The 22,946-nt window shown below is 41.9% G+C and overlaps 2 protein-coding genes across 6 annotated transcripts in view; one reads left to right on the forward strand and one right to left on the reverse strand.

Annotated features, from left to right (window-relative positions):
• mprip (myosin phosphatase Rho interacting protein) overlaps positions 1 to 5,928 on the reverse strand; it is a 57,700-nt gene extending 51,772 nt beyond the window's left edge. For 2 of the 5 annotated variants that reach the window (XM_023272837.3, XM_023272838.3), the window contains exon 1: positions 228 to 1,235. In XM_023272837.3, the coding sequence (XP_023128605.2) occupies positions 228 to 350 (123 nt within the window). In that variant the 5' untranslated portion in view covers positions 351 to 1,235. Of the gene's footprint in view, positions 1 to 227; positions 1,236 to 5,869 lie in introns of those variants that run through there. The other 3 variants (XM_055004179.1, XM_023272839.3, XM_023272840.3) reach the window with 3 other exon arrangements.
• Positions 5,615 to 15,510, forward strand: dhrs7cb (dehydrogenase/reductase (SDR family) member 7Cb). The gene is made up of 7 exons (XM_023272842.3): positions 5,615 to 5,776; positions 8,953 to 9,109; positions 11,247 to 11,359; positions 12,418 to 12,628; positions 12,726 to 12,818; positions 14,186 to 14,347; positions 14,473 to 15,510. The coding sequence occupies exons 2-7, from the start codon at positions 8,956 to 8,958 to the stop codon at positions 14,679 to 14,681; spliced, it is 942 nt and encodes a 313-aa protein (XP_023128610.1). The 5' UTR covers positions 5,615 to 5,776; positions 8,953 to 8,955; the 3' UTR covers positions 14,682 to 15,510.
• The last annotated feature ends 7,436 nt before the right edge of the window (positions 15,511 to 22,946 follow it).

Below are 22,946 nucleotides of genomic sequence, written 5' to 3' on the forward strand. Positions count from 1 at the left end.
ATCAGTTTAAAATATAGTAGCTATAGTAGCACGTTACAAGGACGTAGCTGTCATTCTACAGTTTCAAAAGCTTGATCAGCTGGTGACAGCTTGCAGTCAACAATCATTTTTCACTTTCTAAAGTTTGGCAGCTACAGTAGGTGTTGGAGAGGATTATCTCAGCTGGTAGTCAACTAAAAGCATTTACACTATGGGAATATATTTTTGTATTGACAGTTTTTGCTCACCTGGGTCAAATCCTGGTCAGTCAATAGATGCAGCTCCCGTGGTTTGAAGCAGTTTTGACATTTACTTTTGTTGAAGAAGTTCGCCTGAAATTTCCTACAAGGGTTTTCTTTGCCGGAAGACATTATATTTCACCTCTTTTAAAACTATCTGGAGTAATTTATCTGGAGGACCTTTATCAGCAATGGAGTTGTAATCCCGCTGTTTTCTTGTGCGTCTCCTTTATCCCAACTTAGTAAAAGCTCCAGCACTCCGATGCATTTTCAAGTAAAAAAGAAAAAAGATCAAACGGGTTTAATTGTTCGGGGACAACGTTCAAAGCAAACGCATGTTTTGTCTCTTTAACTGCATCCAATTGCTGCCTCCCAATAAATAATTAGCTGCCATCAAGCCTGCCTTCTCATCACTTAAGCAGTGATGAATGCTTTTCAGTCCATGGCCTACAACCACAAAGCGGAGTGGCGAGAAGGTGGCTAATATCCTGTTAGCTTGCGAGTGGATTTCCCGATCAATAATGTGATGGCGCAACTCACAAAAACAACATTTACAAACAGTTATCGCCTTCAAGCTCCAGGTCAAGAGTGTCCATGAAGTAACAACAGACTTCCATGTGAAGGACCCAGCTTAAAAGAATGCTTGCAGGCAGACAGCAGGCTACTATCCCATTCGCAGCAGTCACTCCATGCGAACTTCATCCAGTGCTCCTTTGCTAGGCTACGGTTAGCCCAGTTAGCTAGCACGCAGATAGGCTAGCTAATGAAATCCTCTCTTGACTGGCGTCTTCAACTTGACTTTTAAAGAAGAGTCGGACCGAAAATACAAACGCTTCAGGTGCTTTTCTCCCAGGAAGAAACGCCGTGTGCAGGGCAAGCGCCTCTTAGCCAGTCACAGATGGCACAAGGAGTATTTAGGGTTTGGTTCCATAGCTAGCCTGGTTAGCAGCAATACGTTTATTTTCTTCTTTCCCCACGGAGCGAGGGGGAGCACAGACCGAGCACAAGACCCTGGAATTCTGCGGGATCTCGCGATAACTGCTCACTGTCGCTACCCACAGAGAGTACACGGTCATTGACAGGTTTTAATGCTCCACCTAAACACCCATATGAGTTTATGAAGCAATTTAATTCAACTGAAATAAATAAGTGAACACTTCTATGAAAAAAATCCTGAAATAATGATTGGTGTGATAAGTATATTAATAAACGTAATAACGAAGTAAATTGGTATTTATTTGAAATAATGATATTAGAATAAAATTTGCACAGCAATATTTGCGCTGCTGCATCTTGCACCTTGTACATATTGTACATATTATTACTATGATACATGTGTTTATTGCAGCACGAAAAATCTTGCTGCTGTTGCTGCTGGAATGTAAATTTGTCCTGGCGTGGCAGCAATAAATCTTGTCTTATCTTATTATAAGAGGCATTTGGTCAACTGAGTACTTCTATTTATTTCAGATCCATTTCATGTATATATGTATTTGATATTTAATAAAACTGTAATCTGTGGCTCTTAAATTAATTTTGACATAAATAAATGATGTATGAATATATAAATGAACAAATATAAATGCAATTAAAGCTGCAAGCAGCGTTGAATGGGTCCTCGCATCCTTGCTGGTCACCGAATCCAAGCATGTCCACGAGGTGGCGCTGCGACCGAGAGTGTATTTTGGTCAGTGGATGTGATGAGTGTTGGACTCTGATCACACATGTAAAGTTTCAGGTAGATTGGAGCATGTACCAAGCACTTGCTGTCCATCCACTAGGTGGTGCTATGACTGTGACTGGATATTGTTCTATGGATGTCATCAGGACCGGACTCTGATCACACATGTAAAGTTTCAGGCAGATTGGAGCATGTATAGGCTAGTTATACAGCATTTCCTGTCCATCCAACAGGTGGCGCTATCACTCTGACTGTATATTGGTCTATAGATGTCTTCAAAGGTGGACTGTGATCACACATGTAAAGTTTGAGGCAGATCGGAGCATGCAGAGGATAGTTACACAGCAGTTGATGTTTAATGGCGAACCATCAAAATTCTGGAGGCTGCCGTGGCCACGCCCTCAGACTTATAACGAAAAATTTGATACATTTTGATCACAAATACCTGTTGTACATACTGGTAAAATTTGAGGTCTCCTGGAGTTACCCCCTAGGAGGAATTTGTTCTCGAATATGACAAAAATCACCAAAATTCTGACAATTAATCCAAGATGGCGGACTTCCTGTTGGGCGTAGGGTGTGACTCCAAAAGGATTTTTTGTGCACCCTGATGTGCTCTATATGCTTCCCAAATTTCGTGGATGTAGGTTAAACACATTTCGGGGGCTGTTTGTTAAAAATGCTTTAGGGGCGCTATAGCACATATAGTGCTGAGATGCATGCAGTGTCTTTCCAGTCACTGATGGTGATATGTGTGGTAATTTTGGTGAGCGTTGGAGTATTCCTAACCTGTCAAAAAGTACTTTGTCTGTCACGGTGATATTTGGTTGCCACGGCAACAGCAATCCATGAAATGTCAAAGCCTTTACAGTGTGGGAATGTCAAGAGGTGAAGACTTGGCTGACCAATTTCAAGCATTGTATCACAAAGTTTGGGGCCATAGTACCTGAAAATATAATGCCTAAAACTTACTGTTACCAACAGGTGGCGCTATAACTTTTTCAGAATTTATGAGTTTGAATGTGTTCAGACGGGACCTGGTGTCCAGCATGTGAAGTTTGGGCCAGATTAGATCATGTATAGCTGAGATATAAATAGTTCAATTTTCATGTCGAAACATCAAAATTTGCCGCACCACCACAGACACACCTTTTGATGACGAGTCACCATTTTCACTGGGATGCATCATCAACATATTCAGGCTTATGTCAGCACATTTGAAGTGAATATGATCAACCTGCTAAGAACAGTACACCAAAGTGTAAAAAAATGCCTATTTCCTGGTACCACAAGGTGGCGCTATGACTGTGAATGAATCTTACCATATGGATGTTGTCAGGGCTGGACTCTGATCATACATGTAAAGTTTCAGGCAGATTGGAGCATGTTCAGCAGAGTGAGACAGCACTTCCTGTTTCATGGCGAAGGATCAATATTTTTGGGGGCTGCCATGGCCACGCCCTTAGACTTATTAAAAAAACTTTGATAACTTTTCATCATGAAGGACTATTGCATATGCTGGCCAAATTTGAGGTCTCTTGGACTTACCCCCTAGGAGGAGTTCATCACAAAATTTTCACAATTAACACAAGATGGCCGACTTCCTGTTGCGTTTACAGTATGGCCGTGATTGACTTTTTTGTGTGTCCTGATGTGGTGCATATGCCTGCCAAATTTTGTAGCTTGGCCTAGTGACCACTTTTTTCAACTTTGTAGGGGGCGCTATGGAGCCATTTTGGCGCACACATACACAAGTTCCATCAAATATCAAATTTTTCGCTGGTCCTGATGTGTGTGTGCAAAGTTTCATGTGTTTTCGAGTATGTTAAGGCCACCAAAAATGCGATTTTCCCATCCGTAGAAAAAAGTATAATAATAATAATAATAATAATAATAATAATAATAATAATTCCTTGCATTACAATAGGGTCCTACGCACCATTGGTGCTCGGACCCTAATAATAAATAAATCATTTTTTTGCAAAGACTTATTTATTTATTTCAATATTTATTTCATTTCCATATGTATTTATAATATATGAATATTTACTTATACTGAATTTTTGTATGTATTTATTAAATATTAACAGCATCCCATATAAAAATAGAAAATGTATTATTATTAATTACTGTAAGAAAATAGTTGGACAAAAATAAGTAATTAAAATCTACTCTCTACCTTTATGTTTAGTAAAATATGCAACCTTTATATCACTAAAAATACTCAGAAATGAAAAAAATTGCATTCAATTTTTACTTCAGCAAATGTCTAGATATACAGATGTAGGAGTAAACTACTGCAGTGAGTACAAATATATGATAAATGACCTTGAGAATTAAAATTAAAGCATTCATTATGTATATCTGCACATGTTTACACTGTTTCAGTTATTAAGAATGTGGTGTCATTCTTTTGCTTTTACTGATGTCATTTAAGATCCTCATTATCTGGTATACAACTCCTATGTTTTGTATGCAAAATTTTGATGTGCAAAATAAGTAGATGTACTATAAATCTGCAAAGTTAGCGCCGCGCACAAAGGAGTGCCAGCAAAATATGTGTAATTATCCAAATTAAAAATTTTCATTAGGCAGAAAAATGCTTCTGTGGACCACACTGTCAAAAGGGATGTAGTTACTTTGGATCTGAAAAACATTCATTTTTATATCTTAAGGAATTGTGACTTAAAAAGATAAGCTGATTGAAAAAACAGATGTGAGTTCATGCAACTTATTAAATAAAATTTCTAAAAAACAATACTAACATATAAGCTGACTTTCAAGGACAACATTAGAGTTAAAATTCTTCAGACACTCTTGTATTTCCTAATTTAAGAAAACAGACATGATGACGTTGCATGTCTTTAATACATGTTAAAGTTGCAGTTGCGTCTTTTGGTAATAATCAAAGCTATTGTAATCATTCCAAAAATTAGTATTAAAAATCCTTCCTACATCCATAAACCTATCATGTATTTCATTGTAACCAAGTTTGTAGCAACTAGGTTTGTACTGAACAGCTGAAGGTTGTAAGTTGGAGAAGAAACATAATTTAGAAAATGTAAAAAGAAAGCAAGCCTGTTGTCTATGTGACTTGTTGGTTCAACTTGATATCTTATATTTATTGAGCTTTTTGTTCTCACTTACAGTTAAATTAATTAATCTGGTTTTGCATTTTCATAATCCATAAAATGACTTTGAGCTAACTGATCAACTGAAGTTCAGTTAACTCACATTTTTTTTTTAAACCGTAGGGGAACTCACACTGCTGCACTGAATTAACTTGATTGAATGATTTATGGTGTACATAATATTACAAGTTACTAACTAAAATCTAATTTCTCAAGTGAAGAACCTCAAAATTTTCTGTACAGCATTTAGTTACTTTCTAAATGACCTGCTTAATAAAAAAATAATGAGACAGCTATATTCTCAAATACAAGGAAGAGTTAGGAAACTTTGGGCCATTCTTAATTTATCTGTTTCTGCATTTACTGTGTATTAGTAACAGTTTAATTTGGTAGTTGGAAAACATGAACAACTTCAAGGGGTTTTAAAACAGCAGTACAATGTAATGACTTGCCCCTAACATAAAGTGTTAAACACTGACTCTTTCACTTGTGGTCCATCCCTTCATGCTGGCAACAAGGGAACATGCCTCAGATACTGTGCACCACATATATGTATATTAATGGCTGACTCAGAGGAGGCTATTATAAGCAGCAGGTTCCAGTGGACAGCAGAGGGTCAGACACACAGAGGATCACAGCCGAGTGAATGGACGAGGGACACAGAGGAGAAGGGCCTCTGTTACCTAACCAAACCCAGAAAAAAACTACAGCCAGTCAAGCTGAAGGATTAGCTCCTTGTCCGTGCTGTAAGTGAACCAATAATAACACAGATTACAGGTGTGTGTGCGTGTGTTTCTGTTGTGTAGTTGCTATAGATATGCACTCACAAGCGGACTAACCTCAATCATGTGTCATTCCAAACATTGGGGCTGAGCTGGGACCTGGATCGCTGGGGTCATCATAAGTTTTAATGTGGATTAGGGGTTATCTCAATGTGTTTTCCCAAGAAAAGCAAGACAAGTAAGGTCATTCACTGCTTATGAATGTGAGGCGCCCTGGTTGCCTCCTTTGGGGTATCCTATGACAATATCCAGGAGATGACATAGACATTCTGTGGTGACACCATGGCCAGAATATATTTAGCTGTTCTCCTCACTCTTACTTTACATGGTAAGTGTACTAGCAAGGCCTCCAAATACAAACTGTTACCTCAGAAGGCTTAGCACATTTAGAGCAGAAAATCATAGTTTGTCACCTTCAAAGCAAGATATACAATTGAAGTGAAAGCCATGTATCAGTGAAAATAGTATAGGAGAATAGGGAAACCAATTTCAAATAGCAGATAAAACCATGAAACTAGTCCAGTTACATACATTGAGATAATTATTTCTATTTTATTACATGTTTTCTGAATTTTGATGTTTAAATATGCTAATGAATGGTTAAAAATGCAGAAATTTGCATTAACTTCCTGAAAAGAAATCAGAATTTTGAATAAATCCAGGTTCAAAGTCCTTGTTTCATTTTGTTGACATATTAGTGTCAAATGTTTTTGCAGAAGGAATTTTGGATCTGTCTTTATATCACGTCTTAAATCAGAAGACAGAAAAAAGCCCCATCTTACAAAATTATTGTTTTATAAATCAAGTTATGAAGGATACATGAACAAACCCCTTTGGATAACCCTTCAGTACATAGATAGGAATAAAATTGAAAGTTTGGTGTATGTAGGCAATAATGAAGGGGAGATTTCTAGCTCAGAGTGGGAGAAAAAATTATTCTGAAAAATGCCTTTGCAAAACATTTCACTGGAAACCTCTATTTACAGGTAATGTAATGTAATTAATAGAAACACTATATTGCCAAAAGTATTCGCTCACCCATCCAAACAATCAGAAGTAGGTGTTCCAATCACTTCCATGGCCACAGGTGTATAAAATCAAGCACCTAGGCATGCAGATTGCTTTTACAAACATTTGTGAAAGAATGGGTCGCTCTCAGGAGCTCAGTGAATTCCTTTAAACTTCATGTGGCCTTCAGATTAGCTCAAGAACAGTGCTTCAGCAGAGAGCTTCATGGAATGGGTTTCCATGGCTGAGCAGCTGCATCCAAGCCATACATCATCAAGTGCAATGCAAAGCGTCAGATGCAGTGGTGTAAAGCACGCTGCCGCTGGACTCTAAGCAGTGGAGACGCATTCTCTGGAGTGACCAATCGCGCTTCTCCATCTGGCAATCTGATGGACCAGTCTGGGTTTGGCGGTTGCCAGGAGAACGATACTTGTCGGACTGCATTGTGCCAAGTGTAAAGTTTGGTGGAGGGGGGATTATGGTGTGGGGTTGTATTTCAGGAGCTGGGCTTGGCGACTTAGTTCCAGTGAAAGGAACTCTGAATGCTTCAGCATACCAAGACATTTTGGACAATTCCATGCTCCCAACTTTGTGGGAACAGTTTGGAGCTGGCCCCTTCCTCTTCCAACATGACTGTGCACCAGTGCACAAAGCAAGGTCCATAAAGACATGGATGACAGAGTCTGGTGTGGATGAACTTGACTGGCCTGCACAGAGTCCTGACCTCAACCCGATAGAACACCTTTGGGATGAATTAGAGCGGAGACTGAGAGCCAGGCCTTCTGGTCCAACATCAGTGTGTGACCTCACTAATGTGCTTCTGGAAGAATGGTCAAAAATTCCCATAAACACACTCCTAAACCTTGTGGACAGCCTTCCCACAAGAGTTGAAGCTGTTATAGCTGCAAAGGGTGGACCGACGTCATATTGAACCCTATGGATTAGGAATGGGAATGTCACTTACGTTCATATGCGAGTCAAGGCAGGTGAGCGAATACTTTTGGCAATATAGTGTATCACCATGGAACTATCCCTGTTTATTTTTTACGTGTCTATACAGAATTCAAAATTTTGTGTTTTCAGATAATTATCTGAAAACATGAATTTATTTAAATCTAAATGTTCACTAAATTGATGCATATGGCCCTGTTAAGCAGAATAATTTGTGAACAATATGACTTCAGTAGGAGTTTGAATAACTGTGAAAGGGTTATGCAGGATCAGTAGATGAATAGCTTTGCACAAAACTGGAGGCAAGGAATACAGCTAGTTTGACTCCATCCAAACGTAACAAAATGCACTTACTGTCATCTCTAAACCTTGCCTATTAATGTGCTGTATATTGTTTGTGTTGTCTTTTAAAAAGTGGTTTTACACTTCACTTAAAATATAAATTGGTGAGATTTATATGTACTGGTACGTTATGCCTTTAACCCTATTATGCCAAGCTATGCTATCAAGCTTCTTTGTTTGGTTTGGGTTAACTTTATTTCAGAGCAAGAACATGTACTGACGTTTGCAGTAATATACTGTATAAGTATAGACACAAAATGCTGATTAATTGGGGTAGTACAAAGCAAGAAAACAGTGAGCTAAGCTAAGTGTGGAGCCAGATTTTTTTTGCAAACTCAGAGTAATGAATGGGAATACTATCCAAATTGTTTTAATAGGAACAGATGCAGGTTTACTGCTTTGTTATTGTGGAAGCGCGTTTAGGAAGGCTGCTGTCTTATACACATGACTGCCTCTGACAGATGGTGCTGATATATACTGAATTTTGACAACATTAGGGACTGTTTTCCGGAAATGCACAGATAAGGTGAAACCTTGACATCCCTGATTGGTTTCCATGATTGAATCAATACCAAACACAAAAGAGGAGCTTTAGATAAGCAATGCCATTTAAAGAATGAATTTCAGCTTTCAGATAACTGAGAAGTGGTCTACGTTTGCTTCTAATCTGACTTACTTTGTGTCACTGACACTGTGTTATTTTACACCGCCAGTGAGCCACACTTTTGGAAACCTAAAACCTGAGCTGAGCTGACCTGTGAGCACAGACTGCTGGTGGTTGTGATGCAGGTCAGTAGGTCGTGTCCCAAACACTGACCGCTCTCTTATCTCCTCTACAGAACATGGGCCTGCCCTCGGCGACGGTGCTGCCCCTGCTGATAGTGGTGGCAGCAGGCATCTACTACATCTACAATGAGGTCTTGCAGTTCATGTCCAAATCCCTAGTGCGGAACAAAGTGGTGGTGGTCAGTGATGCTGTGTCTGGGGTGGGGACTGGTAAATGATCCTCCTTGTGTTTTTAATAATTAGCTTTACTTTGATTTCCATGGAGGTTTTGCTTTCAACCCACTTTGTTAGTTTCTGAACAATGTCTTCAGAGCAGATTCCATGAAATTTCAGAAGACATTTAAGGCTTGGTACCTAAGTTGATTTATGTAGTGAATCAGACTTGGATTTGTGCCATTTAATGGTTATCATACAGTATAAAAGCCAACCATTAAATTAATGAAGATAAACTACTCTCCAAAATATGAAGCCACAATATGGAGGCTGTTAGCTTTGCTCAGATTAAAAACAGAAAAAGGAACAGCTAACCTAAATCTGTGGACGTGAAAAACTTTCACACTGTGATTTTTTGTATCAATTCAACAAATGACAATTTTAAAACCTTGGATAGAGTCAAGCTAACTGTTTCCCAATTACTTCAAGTGTAAAGGTAATAACATGGCCTCCAACCTTTGTCTTCATATTCAGTGAACAAGGAGCAATATCCTCTTCTAAAAGTTAGTGAACCTATTCAAATAAATAATTTAATGCTGTTGGATGTAGACATGTAAAAGTAAAGTTAATCTCTGCGTCCAATTGTCTGCAACAAATAGGTTTTATTTTTGCTTATGTACCCAAACATTAAATTATTTATTTGAATAGGTTCACTAACTTTTAGAAGAGGATATTGCTCCTTGTTCACTGAATAGCTTAGCATAAAGGCCGGTGACAGCTAGCTAACTCCACCTGAAACAATAAGGCCGCCATATAATGACACCTGTCTCTGCCAATATGGACACTCACAGGTTCTGTACACTGACTGACCCTCAGTGCACACTTATGCTGAAATCAATGAGCCATTTTCTACAGCAATACCTACACCATGGTAGATACCTTTTGTGGCTTGACACTGATTGGTCAAATCTGGAGAGGCTAACAAGCTCCATTTTCCTCCCTCTCAATGTCCTCTAGAGTAGCACATCTCTCCTTTCTTACATTGCCATCGCTAATGTGAAATCAGGGTAGTTGTTTCTCTGGCTATGCGCCCTTATGCTTAACAAAGCTATTAACTTCATTTTTTAAATGAACAACTGGATGTTTTGGGAAGTAAGAGTAGTAGCAGGTGGTGCTGTTGAAAAAATCAAGGGTCCTAGAAATACTGTCCTTTAACTTCTGTCCTGTGTTCTACTGCATACACATACTACTCATTTGTGTCCTGTGTCGGTCAGTTATTCTGAAACTTACGTTTCATTTGCATTTGTTGCTTTGTTAGGTTTAGGCACTAAAACTATGCAATTCTGATACTTTGGTTGACACTTTCACAGTAATAAAGTTTTAAGCTTGGCTAAGTTTAGGTACCACAAATAGATTAGATGGTTATATTTACCGTGAGAAAAGAGTGTGGTTTGTGTTAAAATAAAACCTTTGAGGTCTCTCATCTATTTTCTGGGTTATTAGTTTGATGAGTTTCATCTAATATATACCAGTCAGGCATAGCATTATGACCACCTGCCTACCTGTTGTTCCCCTTTATGCTGCTAAAACTCCTCTGACCCAGTGGGGCATGAACACAAGGCCTCTGGGGATGTCCTGTGGTACCGGGATGGTGGCAGTGAATTCTGTGGGTCCTGTGGGTTGCAGGGTGGGGTGTACCTAGATCAGGCTTTTCCTGGCACATTCCATAGATGCTCAATAAGATTTGGATCTGGGGAGTGTGGAACCTGGGTGAACCCCTTTGCTCTGTCATGTTTCCCGGGTCACTCCTGAACAGTTTTTTTGGTGTGTCAGGGTGCATTGTCCTGCTAAAGGTGGCAACTGGCATCAACGAGTGCTTGACTCGCAATGTTTAGGTGGGTGGTATATGTCAAACTTCCACATGAATATCAGGACTCAGGGTTTCCCAGCAGAACACTGCATTATCACAAGATGACTGACATTATTCACTTCACCAGTTAGTGGTCATAATGTTGTGACTGATTGGTATATGATTGGTTGGCTGGAAAGGAGCAACAGCAAAGCAGCAAAATAAACAGCAAAGATATGTTCATTGGAAATGTGTTTGTGCTACATTGCATTCAAACTTAATCTGGTAGTAAAAATCTTTCTCTTAAAACAAAGTTGTTCACCATGTTTTTCTCACTTTGTTTAGAGTGTGCCCATCTCTTCCATAAGGGCGGTGCCAGGCTGATCTTGTGTGGGACCAGCTGGGACAAGCTGGAGTCTCTGTATGACTCTCTGACGACTGATGCTGACCCCAGAGAGGTGAGGAAATTAAATAATAAATATGCAGTGAATGTTGGCATTTGTGTCAGTTTGAAACATCATCAGCGTGCCAAACTCTGAGTAAATGCTTCTAAACTAATACCATTACTCTGCTTTTATGGTGCTGAGTCATCTCTTTGGCAAACTTCACAACAGAATAACAAATCTTACATGATGGCTGGTCCAGTAAACACTATTTCATGTCTCTGGAAACTTTGTCTGTAAAGTGACAGCAAAGCCCTGACCATTCCCAAAAATCCCTCAACAGGAATTTACACGTGACACTAAAATGACCTAGTGGGTTTAAAGTTTAAGCAACAGAATATCAGGTTTTGTCCTTGTTTTTATCGCTGCTCTGTCGCCACCTCCCAGATCACCGTTTCCTCTGATCAACACAATAGCAGGATATCCTGTCTGACAGCATGCTGTCCTTTATGTGTCTTCTACTCACCAGCCACAGCAGATGTGTCCACATGGCAACTGTAGAAAGCTGTGGATGACACAAAGCAAATCATTTTCTGTAATTCATTCCTCATCTGTAAAGATCACAAACTACCATGTTTTTCTTGTTTTTATACAACCAAAAATGTGAAACAACAGTTTGTGGTTTTATAGGGATTATTTCTTAGCTAGGTGCAAGAAATGCCAGCCTCGAGTAACTCTTTGTAAAACCAAGCATGGCCTAGCTGTCTTACTTTCAGTTTTTATGCTAAGCTAATCTAATTGCCTTTCTTAATTCTTAATTTACTGACACAAAAAAGTTGGTGTTCAATACTGATTGGTTAAAGTCACACACAACTAGAAACAGCAAGACATCAACCATCTGGGTGCCCTCCACTGCTGTCATTGTTTAGGCGTGGTTGAAGGTGTCGCAAAATATTTATGTTATTTTGTAAGTCTAGTAGATCCTCCACCGCAATGGAAACTGAAAGACTAAAAAGGCTGATTAAGGGGCTTTTGCTGTAAATGTTCTTGCCACCTCACACCTACCCTGAGTTTCTGCAGTGAAACGGTGTGTATTGTCAGCCCATGGTAAATTAATGTCTGTCTCTCCATAGACATTTGCCCCAAAGCTGGTGATCCTGGACTTCAGTGATATTGACAGTATGGAGGATGTGGTGGCTGAGGTGATGGAGTGTTACGGGTATGTGGATGTGCTGATCTGCAACAGCAGCATGAAGCTGAAAGCTCCAATTCAGAGCGTCTCTCTGGAACTGGACAGAAACATCATGGACATTAACTACTTTGGCCCAAGTACTTTGGCCAAAGGTGGGCTGGACATTGCTGGAAATCATAACCAAGTATTTGTTTGAGTTTGTTCTTGATGATCTAATCTAAATGTTAATATGTCTAAATATTGTGGCAGGTGTTCTTCCAACAATGATATCAAGAAGATCGGGCCACATTATACTGATCAACAGCATCCAGGGCAGACTGGCTGTCCCATTCAGAAGTTCCTGTGAGTTGCCAACAAAAGTCACCACAACCTTGTTGCCATGGTGGCAACTGACCACCATGGCAAAGAGTTTTGTTACGCTTAATGGCCTCCAGCCAGAGCTCCTTGAGTTATGATCCCCTAGGACAAAGCTCCTATATTCCACTGGCATATTTAACAGAACTGCCTTTGAAGCTCATCATGTGTCTGTGGACCAAAACAGCAACATCAGCAGAAGACAAATGTACATTGTGCTCAATTTGTGGTATCTATTGTTGAGTTATAAGGCTGGCAATTATTGATTTGAATTATTCAAAATATTCATCCTAGCATGCTGCCACACATTATGCTCTTCTTTTAGGACACCTGCATGAGAGTGGATGTAAAAGGAAAGGAATTGGCAATACTGATCGGTTAAACAAATGCCTTCCACATTAGGAACAGCTCAAGGAACACGACAAAGAGCCGAGAATATTGACTGACCAGATCTCAGATTAATCGAGCATCTGCTAGATGGAAGATTGGTGTATATTATTTGTAATGAACGGTCCTGTCATCATGTTCTGATTGCATAATCAAATTAATTTTCCATTTATGAGGTATACCTAGCTACAACCACTGCAGTCTAATACAGTAGTCTTGAAAAACGTCCTCCTTCATACATGTTATAATGTTCAGTTTTTGTTGAAAATGTTTCAGGGAGGTGCAGGTCCAACTGTACAACCAGTTTGATTACAGGTGTTTCTATAATTGTGTCCCATCCATTTACATCAGTGAGGCAAGCAAAATAACATAACAAAAAAATCCTCTTCTCTTATAAGCCTTAAGAGAAGAAGATTTTTTGAAAGACTGTTGTATTAGAGTGCATTAGTTATAGTTACATGTACCTAGAGGATTGACAACTGAGTGTATATTAGAGTATGTACAAAATGACCACAAGACTTCAGTAATGCTCATAAATACAAACTAATACATACAAAATCAACGTGATGATGTGAATCCTTCATAATAAACTTAGTGCTGTCTCATATCAAGCATGGACCATCCAACTCTTGTGTCAAAAAGGATCAGAATATTGTTTTGGTGTCCTTAGTCATTTAGGTCATCCTATTAACGTGTATAAAACTGGAACCACTTCCCACCATAGACATAGTCGTTGACAGTCTGTTTTATGGCCCGTACTGATCAATACAGCAAAGATGTCTAACAACACATTCAGGTTCCCAAAATGTAGACGTGTTCTCACAGTGTAAACACAGGAAGGCTTCAAGTGACGAGACAGAAAACAATTAAACAAAGTATGCTCTGTGCAATGTGTGGAATGACACTTCCTTACAGGTGAGTCACACCTCTTTCATGTCTGTATAAATAAGTTTGTTTGCACCTGTCAGATGCGGCATCTAAGCATGCGGCTCAGGCCTTCTTTGACTGCCTGAGGGCTGAAGTGGAGGAGTACGGGATTGTTGTTAGTACCATCAGTCACACCTTCATCAATGCCTCTCAGCCGCCACAAGTTGAGGAGCCTGTTCCTAAACCAAATGCCCTGGCTGCATGTGAGTAAAACAAACGCTATGATAGTTATGGTCACTAAATGAATAATGATGTAAACCATTTTTCACACAGGTACAAATGTTTATTTTATTGTGTGACACAATCAGATGCATCTGTTCCTTCACAGTTATCACCAGCCAGCTGACCCACGGTGTGCGGCCATCAGTCCTGGCCAATGAAATAATGCATACGGTGAACAGAAAGAGGAAGGAGGTTGTGCTGGCCCACCCCATCCCCAGGGTGGCTCTCTATCTCCGCTCACTCCTCCCCCACTTCCTCTTCGCTGTGCTGGCTGCTGGAGTGAAGGACTCGGTGTTGGGTGAGCAGATGCAGTAGTAGAAAGACAGAAAGAAGAGAAGACAGAGGCAGAGATGTGAAACAAAGCTGAGATTGTTTGGAAATGCCAGATATGTAAGTGTAGTCCTGAAGGCTCCAAGCTGTTTTGGAAAAGTTGGTAAATAACCACTAAACCACACTGTATGCAGAAATTATGCCAATTTTATTTATTTATTTTGCTCATTTGTGGCACAGGAAACAAAATGTAAATGTAAAATCATGTAAAAAACAACCCACCAACCACAATTTAATTTGAATTCTAATGTTAAAATCTGTTTCTGCTCCACTGAAGAGAATAAATCACATTTTTATGTTTCTTTTAGCTCTGTTTTGGTCTCCACCCACTCTTGACAAAAATCCCTGACTCTTTAGCTACTAAATTCACCTGTGTCGTGCTAATTTTGTGTGTCTGCTGTTTGCCGTATAGTCTATTTTGAGGACACCCCACCAAAGCCATTCTTTCACAATAGAGGCATTTATTAATTAACTGTATACATATGTGCTTAATCAAATTACCACAATCCATTGGGGCCTACGGCTCATTTTTGCCCCTGTTAGTGTATTAATCCAGAACTGACTGAACATATGGGTTCATTAAAGTGACTACTTTCAGGGGAAAACATATGAATAAATTCAAATAAGAATTACATTGCTGTCCTGGGATGACCTGAAATATTGTGAATGCTATTTTTCTCAAGAGTTGTGTGTTTAACAATATCTACCTGCCAGCTCAGTGGAGTCCCAAACTGGACCTTTAGTTTTCAGTAGAAAACCATTTACCCTTTGGTTGTGCTGTTTGACTTTTTGATGTAAAAAGAGAGAAACGGAATCTTTTGTGGTCTGTCTCTTTATTGCACTTAGCTTAGAAAGAAAGTTTAGTGTGGATTAGATTAGAGGAAACTGTAATGACAGCTGTGGGGAAATGGACTGCAGCAGGATCTGATTAGGAGCAGGGCAATTAGGAAGTGCTGGAGATGATTAAAAACAAACAGCAAATCAAATAAACGCAACAAATAGTCATCTTGGTCAAATATGCATTTCATCATATTGAACCAATTAATGTGCTTTTCACTTGAGCACATTTTCATAGACTGAGCTAACATAATGTATGTACTGAAATACTGTTCTGTGTTAGTATTTGCAAGAATTAACAAGCAGAGGATGCAGTACAATGAGTGGCATCAAGTGACGTTAAGTACTGTAAAGATGTACATTTTAGGTACTTTGCTTGAAAATTTCCATTTTAAAGTAATTTATGAAATTACTTGTGCAGGTTTAAATTAATTTTAAGTTATGTCTATAATATGGTAAACAAAAACATTTCAAACTATACAAAATGTAACTATGTGTTTTACCTCAATTTTGAAACTAAACATATTCACATAAGTGCTTTCAAATTAAAACATTCCACTACTTTTAATTCATTTTTTCTACATTTCATTCCATTGAGGTATTCAGTTGGTTCTAAGTTTAAAATACTCTTCAACATTTTTCTGAAAGTTAAAGTTTTACAGGTTAATGTTTCACACAATATGTCTAAAATACTACATGTTTTTATAAATTAAACTGCCTAACAACAAGTAGAGTAAGATAATTAAATGAACTTTAACCAGCAGCAACATGCTGTTAATCCAGTAAAATAATACACAACGCAAGAGCACACACCTGTTGCTGCACAGCTGCTGGCAATTATATTATCTTTGTAATTCATAAAGTTTTTCTTCTAATGGTGTAACTCAACAATGTGGTATTACTTTATTTACTGAAGTAATACATCACATCACTTTTTCACCACGGGGGGAAAGTATGAAAGGTATGCTACACAACTGAATCATAACATAAATGTCACATTTTTATTCTTTGGTACAAATAACCCCCCTCCCTGGGCTGCGACCTTATCGTGGTGGAGGGGTTTGCGTGCCCCAATGATCCCAGGAGCTATGTTGTCGGGGGCTTTATGCCCCTGGTAGGGTCTCCCAAGACAAACAGATCCTGGGTGAGGGACCAGACAAACAGCAGCCCAGAAGACCCCAGTGATGAGCAACAACTTTGGAACCACGAGTCCCTTGCCCGGACGCGGGTCACCGGGGTCCCCCCCTGGAGCCAGGCCCGGTGGTGGGGTTGGAAGGTGAGCCCCACCCCCCTGGAGCCAGGCTCGGGGGTGGGGCTCGAAGTCGAGCGTCTGGTGGCCGGGCTTTTTCCCATGGGGCTCGGCCGGGCACAGCCCGAAAAAGAGACGTGGGACCCCCCTCCAGCAGGCTCACCACCCGCAGGAGGGGCCATAGGGGTCCGGTGTGATGTGTGTTGGGCGGCGGCCGGGGGGGGGAGCCTGGCGTACCGACCCCCGGCTACACAAGCTGGCTCTAGGGACGTGGAACGTCACCTCTCTGGCGGGGAAGGAGCCTGAGCTGGTGTGCGAGGTTGAGAAGTTCCGACTTGATATAGTCGGCCTCACCTCGACACACAGCAGGGGCTCTGGAACCAGCCCTCTCGAGAGGGGTTGGACTCTCTTCCACTCTGGAGTTGCCAATGGTGAGAGGCGCCGAGCAGGGGTGTCAATACTCATTGCGCCTCGGCTCGGTGACTGTGTGTTGGGGTTTACCCCGGTGGACGAGAGGGTGGCCTCCCTTCACCTTCGGGTGGGGGGACGGTTCCTTACTGTTGTTTGCGCCTACGGGCCGAACAGCAGTTTGGAGTATCCGCCGTTTCTGGAATCCTTGGAGGGGGTGCTGGAGAGCGCCCCTTCTGGGGATTCCATAGTTCTGCTGGGGGACTTCAACGCTCACGTTGGCAATGACAGTGAGACCTGGAGAGGCGTGATTAGGAGGAACGGCCCCCCCGATCTGAACCCGAGCGGTGTTTTGTTATTGGACTTCTGTGCTCGTCACAGATTGTCCATAACAAACATCATGTTCAGGCATAAGGATGTCCATATGTGCACTTGGCACCAGGACACCCTAGGCCGCAGTTCGATGATCGACTTTGTTGTCGTATCGTCGGACTTGCGGCCGCATGTCCTGGACACTCGGGTGAAGAGAGGGGCGGAGCTGTCAACCGATCACCACCTGGTGGTGAGTTGTCTCCCATGGTGGGGGAGGATGCCAGTCAGACCTGGCAGACCCAAACGGATCGTGAGGGTGTGCTGGAAACGTCTGGTGGAGTCCCCTGTCAGAAGGAGTTTCAACTCCCACCTCCGGTCAAACTTCAACCATGTCCCAAGGGAGGTGGGGGACATTGAGTCCGAGTGGACCATGTTCTGTGCCTCCATTGCTGAGGCGGCCGATCATTGCTGTGGCCGTAAGGTGGTCGGTACCTGTCCCGGCGGCAATCCCCGAACCCGTTGGTGGACACCGGCGGTAAGGGATGCCGTCAAGCTGAAGAAGGAGTCCTACCGGGCCTTTTTGGCCTGTGGGACTCCAGAGGCAGCTGACGGGTATCGGCTGGCCAAGCGGGCTGTGGCTGCGGCTGTCGCCGAGGCAAAAACTCGGGTATGGGAGGAGTTTGGCGAGGCCATGGAAAACGACTTCCGGATGGCTTCGAAGAGATTCTGGTCCACCATCCAGCGTCTCGGGAGGGAAAGCGGTGCACTGCCAACACTGTGTATAGTGGGGATGGTGCACTGCTGACCTCAACTTGGGACGTTGTGAATCGGTGGAGGGAATACTTCGAAGACCTCCTCAATCCCACCGACACGTCTTCTGATTCAGAAGCGGGGCCTGGGGTGTCGGGCGTAGATTCTCCCATCTCTGGGGTCGAAGTTGCCGAGGTAGTTAAAAAGCTCCTCGGTGGCAGGGCCCCGGGGGTGGATGAGATCCGCCCGGAGTTCCTCAAGGCCCTGGATGTTGTGGGGCTGTCCTGGTTGACACGTCTCTGCAACATCGCATGGACATCGGGGGCAGTGCCTCTGGATTGGCAGACCGGGGTGGTGGTCCCTCTTTTCAAAAAGGGGGACCGGAGGGTGTGTTCCAACTATAGGGGGATCACACTCCTCAGCCTCCCCGGGAAGGTCTATTCAGGGGTACTGGAGAGGAGGGTCCGCCGGATAGTCGAACCTCGGATTCAGGAGGAGCAATGTGGTTTTCATCCCGGCCGTGGAACTGTGGACCAGCTCTACACCCTCAGTAGGGTCCTTGAGGGTGCATGGGAGTTTGCCCAACCAGTCCACATGTGTTTTGTGGATCTGGAGAAGGCTTTCGACCGTGTCCCTCGGGGAATCCTCTGGGGAGTGCTCCGGGAGTACGGGGTAACGGACCACCTAATACAGGCTGTCCATTCCCTGTATGACCGGTGCCAGAGCTTGGTCCGCATCTCCGGCAATAAGTCGAACTCGTTTCCAGTGAGAGTTGGACTCCGCCAGGGCTGCCCTTTGTCACCGATTTTGTTCATAATTTTTATGGACAGAATATCTAGGCGCAGCCAGGGTGTTGAGGGAGTCCGGTTTGGTGACCTCAGGATTCCGTCACTGCTTTTCGCGGATGATGTGGTCCTGTTGGCTTCGTCATGCCAGGACCTCCAACTCTCACTGGATCGGTTCGCAGCCGAGTGTGAAGCGGTTGAGATGAGGATCAGCACCTCCAAATCCGAGTCCATGGTCCTCAGCCGGAAAAGGGTGGAGTGCACTCTCCGGGTCCGGGATGAGGTCCTGCCCCAAGTGGAGGAGTTTAAGTACCTCGGGGTCTTGTTCACGAGTGAGGGAAGGATGGAGTGAGAGATCGACCGACGGATTGCTGCGGCGTCCGCAGTAATGCGGGCGCTGTACAGGTCCATCGTGGTAAAGAGGGAGCTGAGCCGAAAGGCGAAGCTCTCAATTTACCGGTCGATCTACGTTCCTACCCTCACCTATGGTCACGAGCTTTGGGTAGTGACCGAAAGAACAAGATCGTGGGTACAAACGGCTGAAATGAGTTTCCTCCGCAGGGTGGCTGGGCTCTCCCTTAGAGATAGGGTGAGAAGCTCGGCCAGCCGGGAGGATCTCAGAGTAGAGCCGCTGCTCCTCCGCGTAGAGAGGAGCCAGATGAGGTGGCTCGGGCATCTAATTAGGATGCCCCACGGACGCCTCCGTGGTGAGGTGTTTAGGGCACGTCCCACCGGGAGGAGGCCCCAGGGAAGACCCAGGACACGCTGGAGAGACTATGTCTCTCCAGCGTGTCCTGGGAACGCCTTGGGGTCCCCCAGGAGGAGCTAGATGATGTGGCCGGGGAGAGGGAGGTCTGGGCTTCCCTCCTAAAGCTGCTACCCCCGCGACCCGACTCGGACCAGCGGTAGAAGATGGATGGATGGATGGATGGATGGATGGATGGATGGATGGTACAAATAACCAAATTGTTAGACCTTAGAAATCTGAGGTTCATAGGAAGTGTACTGAAAAACTTCAAATACTTGTTTCAGTATTAATTCCATTTAAACTGGTATTTCACTATCTCTCTCAAAAATAATTTTATTTTTAGTGTAGCTGACTAAATGTTGAATGGATTGCTTGTTTAACTCAACTTAAAGTAGACTATTTAGAAAACTGCTAAGCTTTTCTGCATACACTACACTGGATGCATTGCACTGAGGTTAAATTTTAGGGGTTTCAGAGAATGCTTGCAAGTGTGCTAACAGCTGTCAACAGGTAAAAAAAATGTGTTACATTTAACTTTGCTATTTAACAAAATTAAACATTTTAACTTTCTACAATGAACAATAATGAAGCCAATACTCTGTTACGCTAACTTGTACTATGTTCATGGAAGTAAAGCATTTTGAGTTGGCTAAATTAACAAAGAAGAAAAGCTCTCAGAGAGTGTAGTACTCCACCAAGGCTGTTCATTCCCCCATATGGCATTGCCAGAAAGCTGCATTTTTTTTTATTAGTGATTGATGATCAGATATCACAGCAACATGGAATGTGGCCATTTAATATAGATGTACCCACAAACAAAATGACTGCACTGAGCACAAGCGTGTGTTATGCATGTGTATGTTATGTACAGATACCGAATTGCATGACCTAAATATGTAGCGGGTGGCGGGAATTGATGGGATTTGTAAATACCCTTACAATTTAATCAGTTGTTCCTTGTATGATTCGCTATAGATGAATCTCGATAAGTCCGCAGCGGTTGTAGTAGGATCGCAATCATGTGATGATCAGCAGGCAGCTGATATAGCGTTCACTTGTCATAGTTGCAGTGACGCTGTGTCACTATCTCGCAATGATACAGAAATCTTTAACAAATCCATGGATCCAGACTATAAGTTGCATCACTGCCAAAATTTTATCGCTTTGTCCTTGTGTCATTTCTGACCTTCCCTAAACATGTCATCCAAATCCGATAGTCTGTTTTTGGGTAATGTTGCTAATAGACAGACAGACAAACTGACAAACCAACGCCGATCGTCACATAACTCCGACATGTTCCTTGGCGGAGTAATTAAGTCAGCCTGCCAACTCAGAGACTTTACTAAAGTTTGTTGCTTAGAAATGTTCAACTTTCTAAATTTTTAAAATTAATATTTTATTTTTACATTGTAGAAAGCGAAACAAGACATGATCTTTAACCAAATTTCTTCCAAGGCAGTGATGGCAGTATCACTGCTAAATGCATCATACTTCCATTCATTTCTAGAAACAGAACAATGTTCATTTTTGGGAAGAATACTAAATGGAAATCAATATAAAACTACGGTCTCACATCTTGGACAGACCACACAAGGAAAAAATAGATGCACAGTTTTATTTTACATAAGTGAATATAGTACAAAATACAATTTTTGTTTTGCAGCTGCAATCTTCTACATTGCTTACAACTGTCACAATGATTACAAATGAAATAAAATAAGAAGTACTGCAGTGGGTAAAAAACATTATAATGGCTGGTTTAAAAATTCTGAAAATACACAATAAGATGGTCTTCAAGGATACGACCAACAGACAATAGACATGCCTATTCTGATTCGTTTTAAAAGCAACACCAAAAACTAGGACAAACCTAAATATGATGAAAATGAATGTATTTCTCCGTATGTCCTCTAGGTGGCAGCAACCTATAGTTATTGTTGTCTTGTGTTGAGCCTTTGTAAACCTCCTCAAACACTAAATTGTTTGTTTGCAAGGGGCAGTGTGTCCTTGTATTTATTCTGTTGAAATATTAATTAACTCAGTGGTCAATTATGAAATGTGTGTTGAGTGTAAAGACACTAAAGCCCTTTCATGTGACAGATTTCTCCTCTAAACAAATACTGTACGCCAAAGACCTTCTTCGGGCAGCTTTGATGTTTACACAGTTGCAATGCATCCAATTACATGTCACTCATACATTTATTGCACTCATCCCTTCAGGGCTGCAGGAGAGGAGTGGTGGGATCGATGCTTAGCCATGTCCTCTGAACATGATGTGTATTCTACTGTGTGACTCATTTGGCACATCATATGAGAAATAAAGTGTCATACAGTTCGCCAGCTCTTTTTAAGCCAAGTGCGATGTAAATGAGCGGTAAGGCAGCAGATATGGCTTTAGCAGTGTGTGTGTGGGAGAGACTATATGCGTCCAGTCCAGCTGGTATGCGAGAGTCTGTCCTCCAGGTCACTCTCCTCTGGGGAGTTCCACGTCTTTTGTCTCTGGGGCCCCAGGACAGGAATGTGTCTCTAATGTTCACATGAATAAATGCAGCTCTGTGACATTTCCACATGTCAAACAGGAAAGATTTTTTTAGAGCACTCAGCTGGACTCTCCAAATTGGCATTTTGATCGGACACATTAACATATGTCATGCAGAACTGCCAGATCATGTATGTTTCATTGCATGTGATGGAGGTCAGCCCCACGTATGAATAATTGTTTAACAAGAGTTTCCAGAGAGATCAGCAGCACTTTGTATCATATCAGCCATTAAATTGTCAGATTTATTTCGGCTTAAAGGTAAATCAAACAGAAAAGCATCGAAGTGTGCAGCAATATCTATGAATGATTTAAGCCTAATAGTTTCTCTCAATCATGTGTCTGGGCTCTGTGGTGAGCAATATGTTGATAAGGCCCAAACACAGAGGAGATGACTGTCCTAAAGCCATATTCAGAGTGATGCATCCTGAATGTGAGGCATGACTTATATATGAGAATCACCTCTCAGGGATGTCTGCTGTTCAGAAATGCTCTTTCCATGAGCGAGGTGATCACCCTTATCAATTTTTAAAGCCCAGGTTATTGACACTAACCTGACTTATGGAGGTTATGCAGAGGCCATGGTAATGATTCCCTAAGCTTTTACATGCAACACCAGAGG

The sequence above is a fragment of the Amphiprion ocellaris genome, chromosome 18, assembly GCF_022539595.1.
Source record: "Amphiprion ocellaris isolate individual 3 ecotype Okinawa chromosome 18, ASM2253959v1, whole genome shotgun sequence".
Classification (NCBI taxonomy): Eukaryota; Metazoa; Chordata; class Actinopteri; family Pomacentridae; genus Amphiprion; species Amphiprion ocellaris.

Bases quoted from the DNA above. Each gene is read 5' to 3' on its own strand.
- dhrs7cb (XM_023272842.3), top strand. From the start codon at position 8,956: ATGGGCCTGCCCTCGGCGACGGTGCTGCCCCTGCTGATAGTGGTGGCA. The intron at 12,819-14,185 runs GTGAGTTGCCAA...TGCACCTGTCAG, and splicing joins TGTCCCATTCAGAAGTTCCT to ATGCGGCATCTAAGCATGCG. The intron at 14,348-14,472 runs GTGAGTAAAACA...GTTCCTTCACAG, and splicing joins ACCAAATGCCCTGGCTGCAT to TTATCACCAGCCAGCTGACC.